General features: G+C 42.1%; 1 protein-coding gene across 1 annotated transcript in view; it reads right to left on the bottom strand.

Moving 5' to 3' along the window:
* Nucleotides 1–7,431: 7,431 nt before the first annotated feature.
* The window catches only part of pik3r6 (phosphoinositide-3-kinase regulatory subunit 6), a 125,067-nt gene continuing 112,426 nt past the window's right edge, over nt 7,432–20,072 (bottom strand). The window contains exons 17-21 of the mRNA XM_078570868.1: nt 18,404–18,474; nt 14,544–14,634; nt 12,754–12,824; nt 10,300–10,418; nt 7,432–9,374 (exon numbers count right to left, since the gene is read on the bottom strand). Coding sequence (XP_078426994.1) covers nt 9,221–9,374; nt 10,300–10,418; nt 12,754–12,824; nt 14,544–14,634; nt 18,404–18,474 — 506 coding nt within the window. The 3' untranslated portion in view covers nt 7,432–9,220. The remainder of the gene's footprint in view (nt 9,375–10,299; nt 10,419–12,753; nt 12,825–14,543; nt 14,635–18,403; nt 18,475–20,072) is intronic.

Here is a 20,072-nt window from a genome sequence, read left to right on the forward strand (position 1 = left end):
TACAAATATTTTTTGTGTTACTATTCAGTTTAAATGTTTGGTCATTTTGTCTGAACTTCCCTGCCTGTTCAAACCCTAATACCCACTTTATGCACCATTTCTAGCCTCAATTCCCCTTCTCTCTGGTTATTTTAGTTTCCTATCTGCCATCCCTGTGAGGGTGTGGTAGCACAGAGGCAATGTCAAGGGTCAAGTTGGGCCCAGATTAATGCTCTGGGGCCATGGGTTCAAACTCCACCACGGCAGCTAGTGGAATTTAATTTCAATTAATAAATCTGGAATTTAAAGCTAGCCTCAGTAATGGTGACCATGAAACCAATGTCAATTGTTGTAGAAACCCATCTGGTTCTCTAATGTCCTTATGGAAAGAAAATCTGCTGTTACCTGGTCTGATCTATGTGTAACTCCAGACCCACAATGTGATTGACTCTTAAACATCCTCTGAAATGGCCAGGCAAGCAACGCCGTCGTACCAAACTGCTACAAAGTCAAAAAGCAATGAAACTAGAACTTCGCCTCTGTCACACCTGTTCCGATGATGCCACTTTCCAAAACAGAGCTTCTGACATGTCTTCCTTCACACCCACTGTGGTTGACAGGACCCTCAACCGTGTCTGACCCATCTCCCGTGCCTCTGCCCTCACACCTTCCTCTCCCCCACAGAACCATGATAGGGTCCCCCTTGTCCTAACTTTTCACCTCACCAGCCTCCGCATTCAAAGGATCATCTCCTGCCATTTCTGCCAACTCCAACATGATGCCATCACCAAACACATCTTCCCTTCACCCCCACCCCCCCCCCGGCCAGCATTCCGCAGGGACCGTTCCCTCCAGGACACCACCACTCCTCCATCACCCCCATCACACGGCGCCTTCCCATGCAATTTCAGAAGGTGCAACACCTGCCCCTTTACTTCCCCTGTTCCTCACCATCCAAGGACCCAAACACTCCTTTCAGGTGAAGCAGCACTTCACTTGTACTTCCCTCAACTTAGTCTACTGCATTCGCTGCTCCCAATGCGGTCTTCTCTACATTGGAGAGACCAAACGCAGACTGGGTGACCGCTTTGCGATCTGCCAGCAAGCATGACCCAGACCTCCCTGTCGCTTGCCATTTTAACACTCCACCCTGCTCTCATGCCCACATGTCTGTCCTTGGCCTGCTACAATGTTCCAGTGAAGCTCAACGCAAACTGGAGGAACAGCACCTCATCTTCAGACTAGGCACTTTACAGCCTTCCGGACTTAATATTGAGTTCAACAACTTCAGTTCATGAACTCTCGCCTCCATCCCCCGCCCCCACCTTTTTTCTTCATTTTTATTTTTTTCCCACACTTATTTTCATTATTATTATTTTTTATTTCCATTTTTATTCATTGCTTTATCCCCAGCTTTTAGCCTTTTCGATCTTTTTTCTCACCACTGTCCCCTCCCCCCACCCCACCCCCACTAGGGCCACCTGTCACTTTCCAGAGTGCTGACCCTGGTCCTGCCATTATCACATTCTGCTTTCCACTCTTAATGTCACCATTAGCACCTCCTTTAGCCAGAACCACCACTATTAACAAACCTTTGACCTTTTGTTTATGACATCTTTCCCAATCTCTCCTTTGCCTCCACCTATCGCTTGCCTTCTATCAAGCTTCACCTGTTCTGCTCCCCTTAAACAGTAGATATTTTACCACGTTTCTACTTCCCTTTAGCTCTGAGGAAGTGTCATACGTACTCGAAACGTTAACTTTGTCTTTCTCTCCACAGATGCTGTCAGACCTGCTGAGTTCTTCCAGCACTTTTTGTTTCAGATTTCCAGCATCCGCAGTATTTTGCTTTTAAACTAGAACAACTGCCTGGCATCAACCAGCTATCGGAAATGGCAACAGCACACTCAGCCCTCTTGATTTGCAACATCCTCCTTCCTAATATATGGAGGCTTGTGCCAAAATCGGGAGACTTGCACAATCTAGTCAAGCAACAGTTTGACATAGCTATCCTCATGGAATCATACTTTACAGACCAATGTCCCAGACACCACCATCTCCACCCGTGTCCTGTATCATCAGCAGGACAGACCCAGCAGAGGTGGCAACACAGTAGTATTTAGTTGAGAAGCCCTGGGCGCCCTCAACATTGACTCTGAACCCCATGAAGTCTCATGGCATCAGGTTAAACATGGGCAAGGAAACCTCTTGCTGATTACCACGTACCGCTAACCCACCAGCTCCGCCTCCCCCCCCCCCCCCACCCCCTCCGTCACCCCACCCGTCAGTTGATGAGTCAGTATTCCTCCATGTTGAACATGAATTAGAGGAAGCACTGAAGGTAGCAAGGGGAGAGAGTTATACTCTGGGTGGGGGAACTTCAATATCCATCACCAAGAGTGGCTCAGTTGTACCAATACTGGCTGAATCCTGAAGGACATAACTGCTAGACTGGCAGAGGTGAGGGAACTAAGAAGGACAAACCTACGTGACCTCATCCTCACCAATCTACCTGCTGCAGATGCATCTGCCCATGACAGGATTGGTAGGAGTGAACGCCACATGCTCCTTGTGGAGCCAAATCCTGTCTTCACATTGAGAATACCCTCCATTGTGTTGTGAGGCATTACTACCATGCTAAATGGGATAGATTTCGAACAAAACTAAGCATCCATTAAGCACTGTGGGCTATTAGCAGCAGAATTGTACTCAACCACAATCTTTAACCTCATGGCCCAGCATATCCCTCACTCTATCAAGCCAAGGGATCAACCTTGGGTCAGTAAGGACTGCAGATAGAATGTCAGGAGCAGCAGCCAGCATACCTAAAAATGAGGTTTCAACCTGGTGAAGCTACAACACAGGACTACTTTCATGCCCAACAGCGGAAGCAACATGTGATTAAGCTAAGCTATCCCACAACCAACGGGTCAGTTCAAAGTTCTGCAGCCCTGCCACATCCAGTCGTGAATGGTGGTGGACAAGTAAACAATAAACAGGAGGCTCCACAAATATCCCCATCCTCAATGTTGGGGGAGCCTAATACATCGGTGCAAAAGACAAGGCTGAAGCATTTGCAGCAATCTTCAGCCAGAAGTACCAAGTGGCTGATCCATCTTGGCCTCTTACTGAGATTGTTTTGCAGTACAGAGATTGTGATTGGCTGATTTTGCAAAGCAGATGAGTTGAGTGGAGGAGGGTTTTGGAACTCACTGCCTGAAAGGGGAGTAGATGTAGGTGTCTGGATATGTACCTCAAATGCTGTAACCTGCAGGACTGCAGACCAAATGCTGGAAAGTGGGATTAGGGTGGGTGGCTCGTGTTCTGGCCTTTCTGTCGCAAACTTTCTATGATTCTATGATTAGTCATATAAGGCACTCACAATTATGTCATCACTGGTTTTTCATTCAATTTCCGCATATTTTCTACAAAATGCTCACTTTTTGAAAATGGGAACATTGGTTTTTGTGTTAAGTGGTCTCTAAACTAATAATGGTATGAAGTTGAAACACTTTCAAGCAAGGGACTATGGAAATGCATTTTATTTTGAGATTCTGCCCACGGTGTAAAATGGGGAGCTGGTACACCAGCCTGAAGACTTCTTCAGTTTTCAAATACAGGGGTTCAGACCTCGAGGTCTACGTTCAATTTCATTTTCATAGTTTGTTATCAGCAATTCTGACAGCCATTTGGCAGTGTGCCAAGCAGCCTGCATGGGTGTGTGAGGGAATGTATAATCTTCAGCAATGCTGCATGACTGGCTGACTGAGCTACAACCTTCTGTGAATGAGTTGTCACCCATCATGGGAAAAATGGCTGCTTCATGGCCCTCTGCAGAAGAGCATCACACCCACTCCTAACCTCAGCTACAGCTTCTATAACAAACATTGTGACTTAGGCACCACAGGTATCTACAGCCCATTTATAACCACCTATTTTTCCTATCCAGATTTACCATGTTAGGGAATCAGAGTTCAAACAAACTCATTGCTGCTCAGTGTTCTGCTTTCACACAGATTTGTGGCCATGCTGAGGCAGTGCACAGCACCAGAAGAACAGCACAAACTGGCCCAGATGACGGAGATGACTCTCAGAGTAACACCACATCTTTTTTATCTTCTGGAGACACAGTCACTGAAGAAAGTTCCACCAGCCACAGGATCAATTCAAACTTAGACATTCAGAAAGATAAAGTCGAAGTAGTTTTATTGAAAAAAATCAAAGGTTTTCAGTAGTAGTAAACAATCTGGTTATATTTTAACCATGTAAAAATACTTTTATTTACAGAAACATACTTTAATAAATACTATACATCTAGGACACACAAATACATATCATAGTCTTAGTTTTTAGACATGTGGCCACGGGGTAAATCAAACAGCATAATGGAATTAACAGTGTAAAACATCATGGAGAAAAATTTACTCTTTTCATTATTTATAGTGAAATCACACTTCCCAGCAAAAAGAGCGTGTTCAAGACTTTACTACAAGTAGTGAACAGAGGAAATAATTTCTCCCTTACCATCATCCTCTGCCCCCCATACCCCAAGTGCATTTAAACTCATGTAGTGAAGTCAAGTAACTTTCCAGTCACATGGTCCATTACTATTCATTCTGAATCTGAAGAGATGCTTTGTCTTTTACTAAAATCGCTGCAATAATATAACACCTATATTTTTGATGCTTTTTGTTCCTGCAATTTTTTAACGAATACTTGTCATTTTTTCCCCACAGGATTATTTTGTAGTCTATAGTTCTAATGTATTAGCAATTGTATTCTAGCTATAGGTGACTAACGTAGATCTTCACCTGCCTTTTCAGGGCAAACAACAGCATACAAGGGTTGGAGGAAACCTTTTATTTTCAGTTGAATTGAGACAAAATAAATCACTTCATATGAGTTCTGAGGATCTTTTTTGTTGAAAGTTGTATTTTTCTTAATAAGCACATAAGAAATAGGAGCAAGAGTATGGCCCCTCAAGCATGCTCTGTCATTCACCAAGATCATAACTGACCTGGTCTCCTCCTGAACTTCATTTTCTTGCCTATTACCCATAACATTTGACTCCACTATATTTCAAAAATCTGTCTATTTCAGCCCTGAATATATTTAATGACTCAGTCTGTGGGGTGGGGAAGCACACTTTCTGGATTATTCAAGCCTTCCCAAATAATTTTTCCCTCCCCATGAAGGCCATTGGAACTCCATCTAACTAAGCAGAATTTCTGAGGATTTCATTACACACAGTCTGTGTGTAAAAAGAACAGTTCAATGATGACTGATTACAGTAGTTGGTTCAGACTGTGGCTGAATACTACTGATAGTTATAAACTCAATTCACAATTACTCTATTTACAATGGTTGATTCCACTGTGATGGTCTTAATTCATTCTGGATTAAGTTAACTGTCTGTATTGAAGCTTTGTGACAAACTTTTGACAGAGAAATATCGCAAGTTTTGTATGCAGAGATGAATACTGACATATCTCTTGAAATATAGGGAAGGATTTTCACCCCACTATCAGTGGAGTGGGGGGAGAATGGATGTGAGCAGGTGTGTAATTTTTTGCTGACACCGTCTTGCCCTTCAGCCATTTTGCTGCAGGTGGGCTTGGTGGTGGAACAGCTCACAACTCTCAAGAAGCTTGACACCGTCCAGGACGAAGCAGCTCGCTTGATTGGCACCACATCCACAAACATTCACTCCCTCCACCACCGACACACAGTGTGTACCATCTACAAGATGCACTGCAGGAATTCCTTTGACAGTACCTTCCAAACTCATGGCCGTTACCATCTAGAAAGCCAAGGGCAGCAGACACATGGGAACACCACCACCTGGAAGTTCCCCTCCAAGCCACATACCATTCTGACTTGGAAATATATCGCTGTTCCTTCACTATTGCTGAGTCAAAATCCTGGAACTCTCTTCCTAACAGCACTGTGGGTGTACCTACACCACATGGACTACAACGGTTCAGGAAGGCAGCTCACCACCATCTTCTCAAGAGCAACTAGGGATGGGCAATAAATGCTGGCCCAGCCAGCGAAGCCCACATCCCATGAATGAATAAAAAAAAGCTACCCACCCAAAAGCAGCAGGTAGCTTGTTAGGATAATTTAAGGCCAATTATCAGGAGCCGACTGGAGGCAGCCTCCTGGCAGCAGACCAGGGGCCAGCACTCCAGGATGCCTTTGAGGTAGGGTTGCCAACTGTGCTTAAATGTATTCCTGGAGGTTTCATCAAATGACTTGCCTCACGCTCCAGCCATTAGTCGGCCATCACATCCATCCTTATAATGCATTGCCTTCTTATGCCAATTAGAAAGAAAAAGGACTCATTACTCAGTTGGATGATGCTTGACCATCAGCCAAACAGCCTTCTCCCCTGCCCCCACAATTTTCAATATTTTTATATCTGGTAGAGAAAAATGTTCAAAGAAAATGCAAAAAAATACTTTTTTGATGCCTGATGATTTTTTTTTCCAGGGTTGCACACAGCAGTGCCCTGGAGATTGATCTGGAGACTCCAGGTTAATCCTGGAGGGTTGGCAACCCTACTTTGAGGTCCTCCTGCTCACCTGGCTATAGCTGTAGCCACAGGCTGTCCTGTGGAAGGGTTCTCTCTCCACAATAGTGACCCAGCAGCTGTGGCCATTTTTTAGTTCATATTTGTTAAACTTGCTGAGAGGGCACCTCAAGATGGAGTCGCACTTTCTCTCCCTTTCCTTCGACACGGGTAGCAGGTCAGAAGGTTGGAAAGAATATAAAGAACAGCAAAGAATGACAAAAGATGAATAAGGAGGGAAAAATTAGAGTATGAGAGAAAGCCAGCTAGGATGATAGTAAGAATTTTTATAGATATTTAAATAAGAGTTCATAAAGTGAGTGTTGGTCCTAAAGAAAGTGCGTCTGGGGAATTAATACTGGAAAGTAGGGAGATGACGGATGAATTAAACAGGTATTTTGCTTCAGTCTTCACTATAGAGGACACAAGTAACATCCTGGAAATAGCTGTAAATCAGGAAATGGAAGGGAGGGAGGAACTCAGGAGAATTACAATCACCAGGGAAGTGTTATTGAGCAAATTGTTGGGGCTATGGGCTGACAAATCCCCAGCTCTGGATGGCCTTCACCCTAAGGTCCTGAAAGAAGTGGCTAGTGAGATAGTTGATGCACTGGTTTTAATTTTCCAAAATTCCCTAGATTCGGGGAAGGTTCCATTAGATTGGAAATAGCAAATGTAACTCCTTTATTCAAAAAGGGAGGGAGACAGAAAGCAGGAAACTGTAGGCCAGTTAACCTAACATCTGTCATGGGGAAAATGTTAGAAGCTATTATTAAAGATATTATAGCAGGGCACTTAGAAAAATTCAAGGCAATCAAGCAGAGTCAACATGTTTTGTAAAAGGTAAATCATGTTTAACCAATTTATTGGAGTTCTTGAAGGAGTCACATGTGCTGTGGATAAAGGAAATTGGTGGATGTACTGTACTTAGATTTCCAGAAGGTATTTGATAAAGTGCCACATCAAAGGTTATTGCAGAAAATAAAAGCTCATGGTGTAGGGGGCAACATATTGGCATGGATAGAAGATTGGCTAGCTAACAGGAAACAGAGAGTTGGCATAAATGAGTCTTTTTCTGGCTGGCAGGATGTGACGAGTGGTGTGCCACAGGGATCAGTGCTGGGGCCTCAACTTTTTACAATTTATATAAATGACTTGGATGAAGGGACCGAAGAAATTGTTGCTAAATTTGCTGATGACACAAAGATGGGTAGGAAAGTAAATTGTGAAGAGGAAGTAAGGAGGCTACAATGTGACATAGATAGGTTAAGTGAGTGGGCAAAGATCTGGCAAATGGAATAAAATGTGGGCAAATGTGAAATTGTTCATCTTGGCAGGAAGAATAAAAAAGAAGCTTAATTTCTAAATGGTGAGAGATTGCAGAGCTCTGAGATTCAGAGGGATCTGGGTGTCCTAGTGCATGAATCACAAAAGGTTAGTGTGCAGGTACAGCAGGTAATTAGGAAAGTTAATAGCATGTTATCATTTATTGTGAGGGAATTGATTACATAAGCAGGGAGGTTATGCTTCAATTATACAGGGCATTGGTGAGACTACATCTGGAGTATTGTGTACAGTGCTTACAGTAACTCCTTAGTTAAAGAAAGACGTAAATGCATTAGGAGTAGTTCAGAGAAGGTTTACTAGACTAATACCAGGAATGGGTTTATGAGGAAAGGCTGGACAGATTAGGCTTGTATCCACTGGAATTTAGAAGAGTAAGAGGTGACTTAATTGAAACCTTTAAGACCCTGAGGGGTTTTGACAGGGTGGATGTGGAGAGGATATTTCCTCTTGTGGGAGAAACTAGAACTAGAGGTCACTGTTTAAAAATAAGGGATCACTCATTGAAGAGAGAGATGAGGAGAAATCTTTTCTCTCAGAGGGTTGTGAGCCTTTGGATCTCTCTTCCTCAAAAGGTGGTGGATGCAGAATCATTGAACATTTTTAAGGCAGAGCTAGATTCTTGGTTAACAAGGGGGTGAAAGGTTATCAGGGATAGGCAAGAATGTGGGGTTGAGGTTACAATCAGATCAGCCATGATCTTACTAAATGGCGGAGCAGGCTCAAGGTGCCGAGTGGCCTACTCCTGTTACTAATTTGTATGTTCATATGTATGTAGGCTGCAGCAACTTCCATGCTGAAGGGCCTCCATTGGCTATCCAGCTTCAAGAGTCCTCCCCCATCCTTATTGGACGACAATCACACCTTCTGGCCACTGATAAGCCAATTCAGACAAAATTATTGTTGGGTGACTACTCCCAACACAGCACAGGGTCGGGACCCCCATTTGACTCCCAACATCAGGGTCTTGAACCAAAATGCAAGATCCTTCCCATAGTGTCAAAAATCATTCCCAGATGAAAAGTTTACTTCAACAGCAATGCCCCTCTTTTACGATATGCTGCTGATAACTTTCAATTAGCTTTGAATTTCTCCAACCAGAGTCGGTATTATTCATTAGATTCATTTTCCCTCCTTTGGCCTTCCAGGCTTGAAGGAAATGTCCATAATATTGTTCAGTTCAATTGTTCTTAAACAATGCTTAACAAATAAAGGACCCTCCTGAACAATTGAACTTTTAATTGTGACTCTGTACTCTACTGTTCTAGCAGCACCATGAGATTGTTTTTTTCAAGCAAAGTGAACTGTTTCCCAGGTTGAATTAGCTTACAGGATACCTGCAAATGTGTTGATTGGTAACAACAGGCATTTTGGCATGTACTTAGTTAGTCCAATGTTTTCATTTTCATTCTGATTGAATCTCAATGACCTCATTTTATGGAAGCAGTATCCAGGTTCCAGACAAGGCGACACCTCAATGCTGCATTATTTTAAAATAAAATCAATGAGCATTATTTATCAAATTCTTAAATTCAAACATTCATTTCCTTAATTTTTTTTTTAAAATGCCAAATTGAACCTTAAATATAAAAAAGTCAGGGTGAAGATTAAATCCAACAAAATACAGAACTGAGTAAAGGAAAAACTATCGACCATGGGATTTTACTCTCTGAAGAAGAGAATGAAGTGGGACTAAATTTAAGATTTTTGTTTAACAAGCACTGGGCAGGGCACTGCATCAGGCATTTATTCACAGTGGGCGAAGGGGAAAAAAACTTGCATTTATATAGTGCCTTTTATGACCACCAGCCATTCTAAAGTGCTTTACAATCAATGAAGTGCTATTAAAGTATAGTCATGTCAGTAAAGTGAAGTATGTCAGAGACACGGCAGCCAATTTGCACACAGCAAGCTCCCACCAACAGCAATGTGATAATAACTAGATAATCTGTTTTTGTGAAGTTGATTAAGGGAGAAATATTGGTCAGGAAACTCCCCTGGTCTTTGAAATAGTGCCAAATGATTTTTATGTCTACTTGAGAGAGCAGACAGGGCCCCAGTTTAGTATATCTTATTGTCTCTGAGACCCCTGTTTCTGGGTCATTGCTTCTTATATGGTTGAAAATTATGGCAGACAGCACCCTGCACAGATTCCAGGTGGAAAAAGGGTATCAGCAGGTCATTGACATAGGCCTGTCTCCAACTTTTGGAGTCGGTAGGCCTGGAATGAAGAAAAATGTTCCTTTTGAGGAATTTAATATTTTCTTACTAATCCAAATGGATTAATTTAAATTTTTAAAACTGACGGCACCCAAGCATAACTATAGTAAACAGCTTTATGCCTGAAACAAGTTTAAAACGGTCAACACATTTAAATATTTAAACTGTACATGTCTACTACCAACCTGACAACATCCTTATATATTCTCCTAGAATCCTTGTCCAGGCAAACAACCAAGGATTTTCCGCAGCTATCCTGGACTTCAATCTTTATGTGAGATGTTTTGATCTTGATGTCCTCAGTCTGTAAGGAATAGTTGCTCATTAGCTTAGTTGCTGAAAAGCTAACACTTGTCAAATTAGAAAATCAGAAATTCTTAAAAGGATTGTTTAGATCATCAAAGGACAATACCAAAACCAATAACTACAGTTTGTTTTATGAACCAACATTATCTGGATTGATAATTTTGCTAAATCAAGTTTTCAGGGAGGAATTTTAACCCTCCCCAAAAATGTGCAGGTTTGGGTTGAGTGGGAGGTTAAAAATCTGAATTCCAACCCCAATCCAACTTCAACCCACCTACAAATAAGGTCTCTTCTTGGGTTTTTGTATCTGATTTGGGAGCCACTCTAAGTTGGTCATTTGGTTCTTCATTGCCCATTTGAGATGACATTTCATCAAAAAAATTAAGGAAGTTTGCCAGGCAGGATCTTATCTATCTAAAAAGCAATATTGTTTTGCATAATTTCTATTATTCGCCTTTGATGACCTTTGATGATTGATGACATTATTTCACCAGATACTAAAGGACATGTAGTTGCTTGGATCAAATTTGTCACACCCTTTTTAACTGGATATTTGTTATGTTAGTTTGTTTTCCAACCTAATGGTAACTGTCCAACATTCATTTGACTTTTTCATGATTGTTCATGCTTAACACACTTAATTCCTGATCTCCATCTCATTGATAAAGTCCCCAAATCTCTATTGATAACTTCTGACATGAAGAAAATGTTGCTGTATGTTCTCTAGCTAATACTTCAATGAAGTATTCATTTAATGTAATAGTTCTCTGCTAATCTTTAGCTTAATCTCCATTAGCATCCTTTAATTTTCTCACATTCTCTGTAACTGTTCGTAGTTGCTCAATTAAAATGTGAGCATATTGAACAAAATCAAAATGGCGAAAGATGACAAGGATCAATCTTCAGAAATTTGTCAAGTTTCTGAATGGATTGTTTTGAATTTTTGAGTGGCTGATGGGTGGTGTCCATGATATGTTTCTGGAATCTTGCTCCATTGCTCCATAAAATAATTCATGTTGTAAAAGTTTTTGGATTGTTTTAGGAACAGCCAGCATTTGTCTGTATAGATAAGGACCACAGCTTTAAGTTGCTCAACACCAGAATACACAGATGGAGCATTCGTCCAAGTGTCCCTTAAAATTGTAATCAGGATCCTAGTGAAGTCATAGGATCCCAATTTGCATAACAAAGAGGCCTACAGCCTGAAATAAGTGGATGCTCTGACTTGGGCAAGGCAAGGCCCTTTCAAAATGGAGGTGACTGCAGCATCATCATTAACAGGGCAATAAGCCTACCAATCATTGACCCATCATTTCAGCCTATCCTGCCTCTCCTTTTTTTCCTCTTTGAACAGTCTGTTCCCACATACATCATGACTCTCCCAAAACCGTTGGCCTTCTTAACAGTTTCCAGTTGTCTAGCGCTACCTCTCTTCCTTTTCACCATGGATGTCCAATCACTCTACATCTCCATCCCCCACCAGGGTGCCCTGAGGGCTCTGTGCTTCATCCTTGAATGGAGGCCGAATCAGTCCCCATGCCCCATCACCCTGCTTCCCCAGCTGAACATCAACATTCCCCTCGCTTTTCATCAGATTAAAAACTGTTGCTAATGGGAAGCTGCGTGGGTTCTAGCTATTTCTGTGGACTAGTCTTTGTTCTAGTTCAATTTAGGTCTCCTCCTTCACCTCTTTTTCTGAGATATTGATTACAGCACTGGTGTTGTGTTCTGCTCTTGCCCCAAACTTTACTTCTAATTCCCACCCTTCCCTCGCCTTCACATGTTTCATCTCCAACTCCTCCCTTCTCTTCCTACTGCAGTGGGATTTGAACTTATGTCTCAAGATTATTAACTCAGCCTGCTGGATTACTAGCCCAGTAACATAAATATGATACAATCAGTGTCTTGTCTTCTGAAGACAAGGATGAGAACTTTGTAGTCAAGGCGTTGCCAGAATTGGAGCCAATGTACATCAGTAAGCATAGGGGTGCTGGATGAATGGGATTTGGTGTGAGTTAGAACAGAGTTTTGAATGAACTCAAGTTTATGGAGGGTGCCAGGTGGGAGGCTGGTCAGGAGGCCACTAGAATGGTCAAGTCTAGAGATAACAAAAAGATGGGTCAGACTTGCAACAGCAGATTAACTGAGGCAGGGTGGAGACAGCAGCATCAAACCATTTGTCTCATTGCTATCTACAGGATATAGATAGCACAAAACACCTACAAAGGTTTCCTGCATTACTAGTCAATACACTCCAAAAAGTCAGTCATTATGTGAAAAACTTTTCACATGTTTTTTGATATAGCTACTGTTGCACAACAGTTTACACTTACCAAAGATATTTTTCCAGATAAGTTCATTTTGTTCGTTACCCCTGAGATATTTACATTCAGGCAAACAATATCTGCAAAACAGAAGTGCATTATACCCAGAGGTTATTAAATTAAATGGTTATACAACATTTTATGTCTATGCTTTAATGAAACTCAGTTATAACACCATGGGCAGAATCTTTTGCTTGGCGTGTGAGCGCTCGAGCGTAAAGTAGCACGCGATGACCTCATCCAAGGGCGGGATGAGGTTTCCGTCATTAAATTTTTAAAAATAAAAATCTATGCACAGAATTTTAATAATGTCTATGCTCAGGTGACTGATTGTGTTGCGTAGACATTTTTTTTTACCGGATTTAAAAATCTTTATTTTTCAGTCTTCAGCTCCCTGCCTTCAGGGAGCTTTCTGTGCCACCCCTGCGCCAGTGCTGACTTCAGCGCTCGCCCTCCTTCCACCCCCAACCCAGGCAGCGCCGAGCATATCAGCGCGTGTTTCACGCTGGCTGGCCGTTAATTGGCCCACCAGCATGAAATCGTGGTCGGGGGCCGATCGTGGGTGGCGGACCATTTCCCGGCTACTCCCGGGCCCGCCGACTGCACCCACCTGCCAAACTCAAAATTCTGGCCCATGTTATACAATCTTCCAGTCATTCTGCAGTTCTTAGACAATTTTCTACTAACTTCCAATTTATTTCACAATGTAACCTGTCAAATATTGGTTTCTTGTACAAAAGACAATGGCTACCATCATCATCACTGAACTAATAAAAGACGTTAGCAACACTTCAGTTATAACTGGCATTTAGAAGATCATATCACACTTTAATGAGAGATAGTTGGAACCACCAGTCTAGCTTTCATAACATTGAAGATTTGCATAACATTGAAGATTTGTTTAAATTGATCGTGACAGGTTAACATGTGACAGTATCGTTGGAAACATCTCTAATCCTATATTCTTATAAATTTAGAGTGACAAATATATTCATTTGTTTTTGCCATCTTAATGAATAATTTTTCGTCTCTTTAAAACAGTATTATACAGACCTTTGACAAAGTACAGGAGCATAATTTGTAATATTTATGTCATTAGGTCTGTTATCCAAACATTGGAGTCAAAGTTACTGAGACTGGGACAGAAGAAGTAGGTTTTGTCAAACTGTGCAAGATTAAAAACCCACATAGGTAATTGAGACATTGAGAATAAATTTAAATAAAACAGGAGTCTAATAGTAAACTGCAGACACGAAGGTCAACTTTAAAATTATAGAATGCAAACTATTGATCGTCAACGCTACCTCCAGTTTTCAGGTTTCCTTCACAATTGGAAGGACTTTAGAGATTCAATGACAAAAATAGCACAAGTCTTAATATTTTGAACTGATAGATTGATTTTGTGAATGTTCTTTGGGCGGAATAGTTGTCACATACTTTTGGTGAACAGTTTTAAATTGGCTTAGTAGGGTGCCAAGAACCAACTACTAGGCCAATAAGTTGGTGAGTTTCTTCCAATCCTCTTTTACACCACATAATGTTTGTTCAAGAGAAACAATTGGAGAGAACTGGGAGCAGATCGATTCCAGGCATTTTGCTGTTGAACAGCATGCGACACTGTAAGAAAGGAGTTAGAAGGGGAGTTCATAATATTTAAATTAGCTAAAACTAAAATCAAGCAACTGCAAAAATGAGAGGCACCAGGGTCTTAAATACCTACCATTTAACCAGCACAAAGAAAATCAACAAACTGAACTGCAAACCAAGTCATGGCTGCTGCTAATGGATTTTTATCATACCTTCAGCCCCAGTTGAAGGAATTGCTTTCATCATTAAACCATTGCAACGACTTGTAAACTGTCTCATACTTTCCCTGTTGCTCAATGCAATCTGCAGTGACAATAAATAGAAAATGTTGGTCGCAATGTCAATTTTGAATTTGGATACATTCAATAAACAACAAAGACTAGGGCACAATTTTAACTGTTGCTAGTGGATGCGTTTTGAATGAGTTAAAATCTTGCCCTATGGGTTTGAAATCGGCTTGAGTGATATCAATAATGAATCAGTTGTTCCATTTGTATGAAATGGCTTTTCCTTTACATTAGGGTGGAATTAGCGACTGTGTATAAAACTAGTATTGCAGATTGGCTGCTTGCTATAGAAACAGACAATTTTCATTTCAATTATTTCAATGGAAATGAACATCGTGGAATTTCTATAATGGCTGCCAGTCATGCCCCAGGAGGCAGTGCACTAGCCATGGAGAGGATGAAAGTCAATCAGCGGAGTCATGGTGAGTCCAGGAGGAGGAGACGAGTCTTGATGAATGGCAGCGGCTCACCCAGTTTCAGGTGAGACATTTTTCTTTATATTTACCTTCTTGTGGCAACCTCCCATTAAAGGCACAATCTATGATCAGACGTGATTGAATGTGAGAAACTGGCATTATACCGTAGATTTGCAAAGCAAATGGGCCAAATCTAGAATTACCTGGAAAAACTCAGCAGGTCTGGCAGCATCGGTGGAGAAGAAATCAGTCAACGTTTCGAGTCTTCATGACCCTCGAAACGTTGACTGATTTCTTCTCCACCGATGCTGCCAGACCTGCTGAGTTTTTCTAGGTAATTCTGTTTTTGTTTTGGATTTCCAGCATCCGCAGTAGCTTTTAGCTTTTTGTTTTTATCTCTGGGCCAAATCTAGTTTCAGATGTGTGACCTGGGTGACTCCAGGGTAGCCTAACCAGCCTGGCATGTGGCATCTCTAGGTGTGGAATGAGTGCAGGCATGCCACATTCCATATTGGACACTTCAAAGCTGATTTTCACCCAAGAAAAGGCACTGTGTGATTCTAGCCAAGCTGTTCCAGTACACTGGCATCTACACAGCAATGTGGAAAATTGCCCATGTACATCCTGTACACAAAAAGCAGAACAAATCCAACCCTGCCAATTACTGCCCCATCAGTTTACTTTCGATCATCAATCAGGTGATGGAAGGGGTCATCAACAGTGCCATCAAGTGGCACTTGCTCACTGATGCCCAGTTTGGGTTCCGCCAGGGTCACCCAGCTCATTAGAACCTTGGTTCAAACATGGACAAAAGAGCTGAACTCCAGAGGTGAGGTGGGCAATTTTCCACATAGCCAGGTAGATGCCAGTGTTGTAGCTGTACTGGAACAGCTTGGCTAGGGACGCAGCAAGCTCTGGAGCACAAGTCTGCTATTGCTGGTTGTTGGAGATTAATCATCTAAGTTCCAGGATATCACAGTTCCTCAGGGTAGTGCCCTAGGCCGAACCATCTTCAGATGCTTCATCAATGACCTTCCTTCCATCATAAGGTCAGAAGTGAGGATGTTCGCTGACAATTGCACAGTGTCCAGCACGATTTGTAATGACTAAGAGAGTGAAGCAGTCAATGTTCAAATGCAGCAAGACCTGGACAATATCCATGCTTGAGCTGACAAGTGGCAAGTAACATTCATACCACACAAGTGCCAGGCGATGACCCTTGACATTCAATGGCATTACCATTGCTGAATCCCCCACTGTCAACATCCTGGGGTTACCATTGACCAGAAACTGAACTGGACTAGCCATATAAATACTGTGGCTACAAGAGCAGGTCAGGGGCTAGGAGTGCAGCAAGTAACTCACCTCCTGACTCCCCAAAGCCTGTCCACCATCTACAAGGCACAAGTCAGGAGTGTGATGGAATATTCCCCACTTGTCTGGATGAGTGCAGCTCCACCAACATTGAAGAAGCTTGTCATCGTCCAGGACAAAGCAGCCCGCTTGTTGGTACCCTAACCAGAAACATTCACTCCCTCCACCGCTGATGCACAGTGGCAGCAGTGTGTACCATCTACAAGATGCACTGCAGGAACTCACCAAGGATCCTTAGACAGTATCATCCAAACCCACGACTGCTACCACCAGAAGGACAAGGGCAGCAGATAGATGGGAACACCACCACCTGGAATTTCCCCTCCAAGCCACACACCACCCTGACTTGAAGGCTCGAAACGTTAACTGATTTCTTCTCCGCCGATGCTGCCAGACCTGCTGAGTTTTTCCAGGTAATTCTGTTTTTGTTTTGGATTTCCAGCATCCGCAGTAGCTTTTAGCTTTTTGTTTTTATCTTTGTGTTTAATTGACTGCCACCCCTCTTCAAGAAATGCCCTCTTTGAAGAAGTACGGTTCTGTCCTCCGACAGGATTTCCGACTGTCTCTTCTGCCCTGCTCACCTTCATTGCTTTCCATTTCTCTCTGCAGTTCTGCCGAAGGGCCATGAAGGCTCGAAACGTTAAATGATTTCTTCTCCGCCGATGCTGCCAGACCTGCTGAATTTTTCCAGGTAATTCTGTTTTTGTTTTGAAAATATATTGTCGTTCCTTCACTGTCGCTGGGTCAAAATCCTGGAACTCCCTTCCTAACTGCACTGTGCGTGTACCTACAGTACATGGACCGCAGCGGTCCAAGAAGGCAGCTCACCACCACCTTCTCAAGGGTAACTAAGGATGGGCAATAAATGCTGGCCCAGCCAGTGAAGCCCACATCCCATGAATGAATTTTAGAAAAAATTTCTCAGTAAAAACGTCCACTGATATGAAGCTATCTCTTCAGTATAATCTCCTGCAAATTGGTCGATATGGGAAAACTTGAATATAAAACCAGTCATATGAATAAAGTCCCAATGTGTGCAATTAGCTAAATGATGAGGAAATTACATTACCTGTTAGTAGCCTTTTTTTTTAATCAGGATAATGACTGAGCAATCCTACACACCTCACATTTCGTATGTTGAAATGCTATTTTCTTCTTTATGGTCAATAATATTCCTTTCATTCTGGCATAATTAAAGGTCTTGATGTACTTAATCATATGAGGAGTGATCCTCTGCTTCCAGTTGGAAACCACTTCCATAGAGCATGGGTCGAAGACAGAGTTAACACATAGTAGTCCCATTTCTTTGACTTGTGCTCCCTGTGAGCACATAGTGCTGGAAACATAGGGTCACCCCTGTTGGAATGCAAGCAGCTGCATCTTACCTATGTTGGGCGCGCTGGGCGGTAGCGGGTGGGGGCGGGCACGGAGTCGATCATTGCCCGTGATCAGCTGCGCGCTGCCATTTTACATGGGTGTGACGCCCGGCCGGTAGCGCTCAGCACTGCCTGTGCAGGTGGGGGAAGGAGGGAGAGTCGGAGTCTGTGCTCTTTTGCGCATGTGCGCGCAAGAGCACAGCAATCTCCCTGAGGCACGGAGCTGCTTGGGTTCTTTGCCTGCCCACCAACCTTAAGGTTGGACGGGCAGTGTTGCTAACATGCTTAATTGGTTTTTTAATGGCCTTAATCGGCCATTGACAGTTCGTCGGGTGCGCAGCTGCCTTTCGCGCGCGCCCACTGAGTGAAATATCTAAATGACACACGATGATGTCGGGATGCATGCCCAACGTCATCGCGCGTCATTTTGTGCGTCGGCATGTCAGGCCTGCATGCCGACGGCAATATTCTGGCCATAATGTAAGATCATCATATCGCCAATTGCACGTATCAGGATTCATTGTTGTATTATAGATTTTATTTTGCAGGTATTCTGATGTCTGCTTTGTATATAAACACAACAACAGCTGTTGATTGGTTGGGATGTTTTGACTTTTACCTTTTTGTATGCAACTGCAACTTGTACCCCCAGTCCTTCTGATGTCATCTTCTTTCGTGTCAATGTGACTTCTGTAAGAATATTGCCAAACTGTACAAATTGTTCTTATCATCATTGTATGAAACTGAATAGTCACTGGGAAGGTAACAAACCTGAACTTAAATAACTAAGCACCACATCTTCCATGAAAATCTATTTGCCAAACTTAAATCTATGTTTAATGTAGAATGTGTTGAAATATATCACTTGCTAGCGGACATCATTGTGATGCTTAATTTTTCTCCCAAATTAAAATTTCTCTCTGTCATAATGTTGTGTCCCTAGAGGTACACTCTTTTACTGCCAGGAGGTACATTAGTGCATAAAACATTATTTTCAATGGTTTAATCACTCTAGGGCACACCAGAATATACTTAGAGAGGATTTGGAAAATGCTTGGCAGCAAATTGCTTGTTCACATCATCTGAGGAACAGTGAGATGACCCCAAAAAAAAGTGGTTAGGGAGATGGGCAGAGAATGCCAACATAAATCTGGCAAATCAATAATAGAACAATAACTGAACATCATTAATAGTCTTAAAACCTGCGGCAAAACTAAGCTGAATCTGACAGACTGTGAGCAGTAAGAGGAGCCTATTCATTGTAATAATTTATAATAAGAATCCATTGCATTTTGGTACACTAAATCTAATTGAAATAGCTCAATCTTCTGATAATTTCAATGTTTTGTGGGGTTAATAGGTAGAACATATACTTAGGCACTTCAGGATCCTTCTGGTAATCGATTTTAAATTGAAAATAACTTGTACTAATGTTCTCAGGAAATAATCAGTTCTCGGATCAAAATTGATCCATAAGGTATCTGACAATTAGTCGCATGGTTTCCTGTTATTGCTGTTAATTGGTCACTTAACCAGTCAGGCACCATCACCATTGTGATATGACTCTGAAGAAGGGTCATACAGACTCGAAACGTTAACTCTGTTTCTCTCTCCACACCTGCTGTCAGACCCGCTGAGCTTTTCCAGCATTTCCTGTTTTTATTTTACCATCACCATTGTTCTCTTTTTGCCAGTAGATGGCAGTTGTCAGCAATGTACAAATGTGGTGAATGCAAATACATTGGTAACAGTGTAACTTCATATTAATGAGTGGAAAATTTAGTCAAAGAAAATTGCCAACTTGATGACATTCTATGAAAATGTACAGATGTAAACCTCTCTATTTTGTAATCTATACCCAATTAATTCACTTCTGTCTTCTCTGCATTTAGAGATTGGATGGAATTTTCCACAGCCTTCCGCCGCCGGGATCTTCCGGTCCCACCACAAGTCAATGGACTCCTGGCCGGGGGGACACCTCACCCACGGGGGTCCCACCCACAACGGAGCTGGAAAATCCCAGCCAGATTTGGAGCTTGGTGTTATTCAAAAATTAGATAAAGTTGAATTATAATATTAAAACCAAGCAAATATATAACTTGTGAAAGGGGAAGCCTTGCTCATAACAATTTACAGCTATTTCCACAGTGTATCCCAATTTAACTATATTAAACTGCTGTTCAAAAATATACAAATGCAGAACTACAACAGTGAAATGCACCAGCTGCCTTTTTTTCTTTGTTCTTTCATAGGACGTGGGAGTCACCAGTCCAGCATTTGTTGCCCTT

The sequence above is a fragment of the Cetorhinus maximus genome, chromosome 24, assembly GCF_964194155.1.
Source record: "Cetorhinus maximus chromosome 24, sCetMax3.hap1.1, whole genome shotgun sequence".
NCBI classification, from domain to species: domain Eukaryota; kingdom Metazoa; phylum Chordata; class Chondrichthyes; order Lamniformes; family Cetorhinidae; genus Cetorhinus; species Cetorhinus maximus.